General features: G+C 44.8%; 1 protein-coding gene across 1 annotated transcript in view; it reads right to left on the bottom strand.

Moving 5' to 3' along the window:
* The window catches only part of CADPS (calcium dependent secretion activator), a 435,301-nt gene that overhangs the window by 313,283 nt on the left and 120,539 nt on the right, over positions 1-1,479 (bottom strand). Inside the window, exon 3 of the mRNA XM_045290125.1 lies at positions 1,089-1,169. Within this exon, the coding sequence (XP_045146060.1) occupies positions 1,089-1,169 (81 nt within the window). The remainder of the gene's footprint in view (positions 1-1,088; positions 1,170-1,479) is intronic.

Below are 1,479 nucleotides of genomic sequence, written 5' to 3'. Positions count from 1 at the left end.
AATCTAAGTGAAAGCAAAGACAATAGAAATGAAAACAAATTAAAAATGGGTCAAAAGGGAAAACAAATAATAACATGTTAAATTTTAACCGAACTATATGTGCAGTAATCCAGTTTCTTCCAATGCCCTCAGTCTGAGGAGAAGACTATTAACATCCTGATCAATGGTCTGAGGGAATTCAATAGAGGCTTCATCTAAGCGGGGATTTGCTTTCTGCAAACTGGTTCTCAGATTAATTCCAGATAATATATCCCTCATATATGTGTTCTAATTAGCAACAACCCTCAGGATGGACAGGACAGGGGAAGCGAGTAGAGCCAGGAATCTCTGCTAGGAAGTGATGGCAAAATCCAGGCTTTGAGCATGGGGAACTGATTCGCAGCCCTGGCAGTGTTGTTGGAGAGCAGCAAAGAGATGGGCAGCGTCAAGGAGTCTAAGTGGCTGGGTGAGTGTGAATTGTTGGGAAAAGGAAGGAGAGACTGTTTTGATCGCATTCATTGGACCAAGAATAACCGAGAAAGGGAAAACGTAGGGGTGTGTGGTGGGAGGAGGGGGATAAGTAAGAAGCCCGACTTTTGAACACATTCCATCAGAAAGGACTATCTAAGTGGAGATTCTTCAGGCAGTTGCCAACAGCAGTGTGGAAAGGAGAAGGGCGGTAGAGGGAGAGTGTGGGTGTTCCCTGAAGCATGGCTGTCTTCTGGAAAGCGTGAATGGAAAGAAGTAGAGGAAGGCCCCACCGGGAAAAGTGTCCCCATCTATCCTCCTGTATGCATCTGACATCTACTTCCAACAACAACAACAACAACAACAACAACAACAACAACAACATCAACTGCTGTCAATTCATTTCAGACTCACGGTGACCACGGGTCTGTCAGAGTAGAAGTGTGCTCCTCAGGGCTTTTCCAGAGGCATATCACCAGGCCTTTCTTCTGAGTCTTCTCTAGGTGGATTTGAGCTGCCAACCTTTTGGCTAGTAGGCAAGGACTTAAATTTTTATCTTCAGAAGACCCTTAAGAATTAACGTGTCTCCTGTGTGGGACTTCAGCCTTGTTTCCCAGTAAATGGCCCTCAAGTTTCCTTACCCTGGCTATTTGGTCTGCCATTTGGAGACGTCCATCCAATTCCCGTCTGATCTGGGCTGCTTGCTCATCTGGGTTGTCCAGCTGTATGAAAACACAAACATGGGCAATTTCAGTCAGTTGTCTATAACCTCATGACCTTTGATTTACACCTCTCATTCAGGCATGATTCCCCTTACACTCATTTCACCTGAACATTCCCTAAAAATTATGGTGGTGGTACCCAACCAATCCAGGTTGTGTGAAATCCAAGCTAAATTCTCCTAGGTACAGCATGATGTGGTAGGAAGTTGTTAGGAGAGATCCTTGCATGACTTTATACTAGAATCACCCACCATCTCTGAACTGCTAGGCTGCAGTGTATCTAATGAGGACCTAATATGATGTGTCTGCT

Source organism: Echinops telfairi, unplaced genomic scaffold (assembly GCF_000313985.2).
Source record: "Echinops telfairi isolate 266 unplaced genomic scaffold, ASM31398v2 ScPeMD7_31;HRSCAF=116, whole genome shotgun sequence".
Classification (NCBI taxonomy): Eukaryota; Metazoa; Chordata; class Mammalia; order Afrosoricida; family Tenrecidae; genus Echinops; species Echinops telfairi.
Note: the sequence above shows the minus strand (reverse complement) of the source record. Positions and strands in the feature narration are given on the sequence as shown.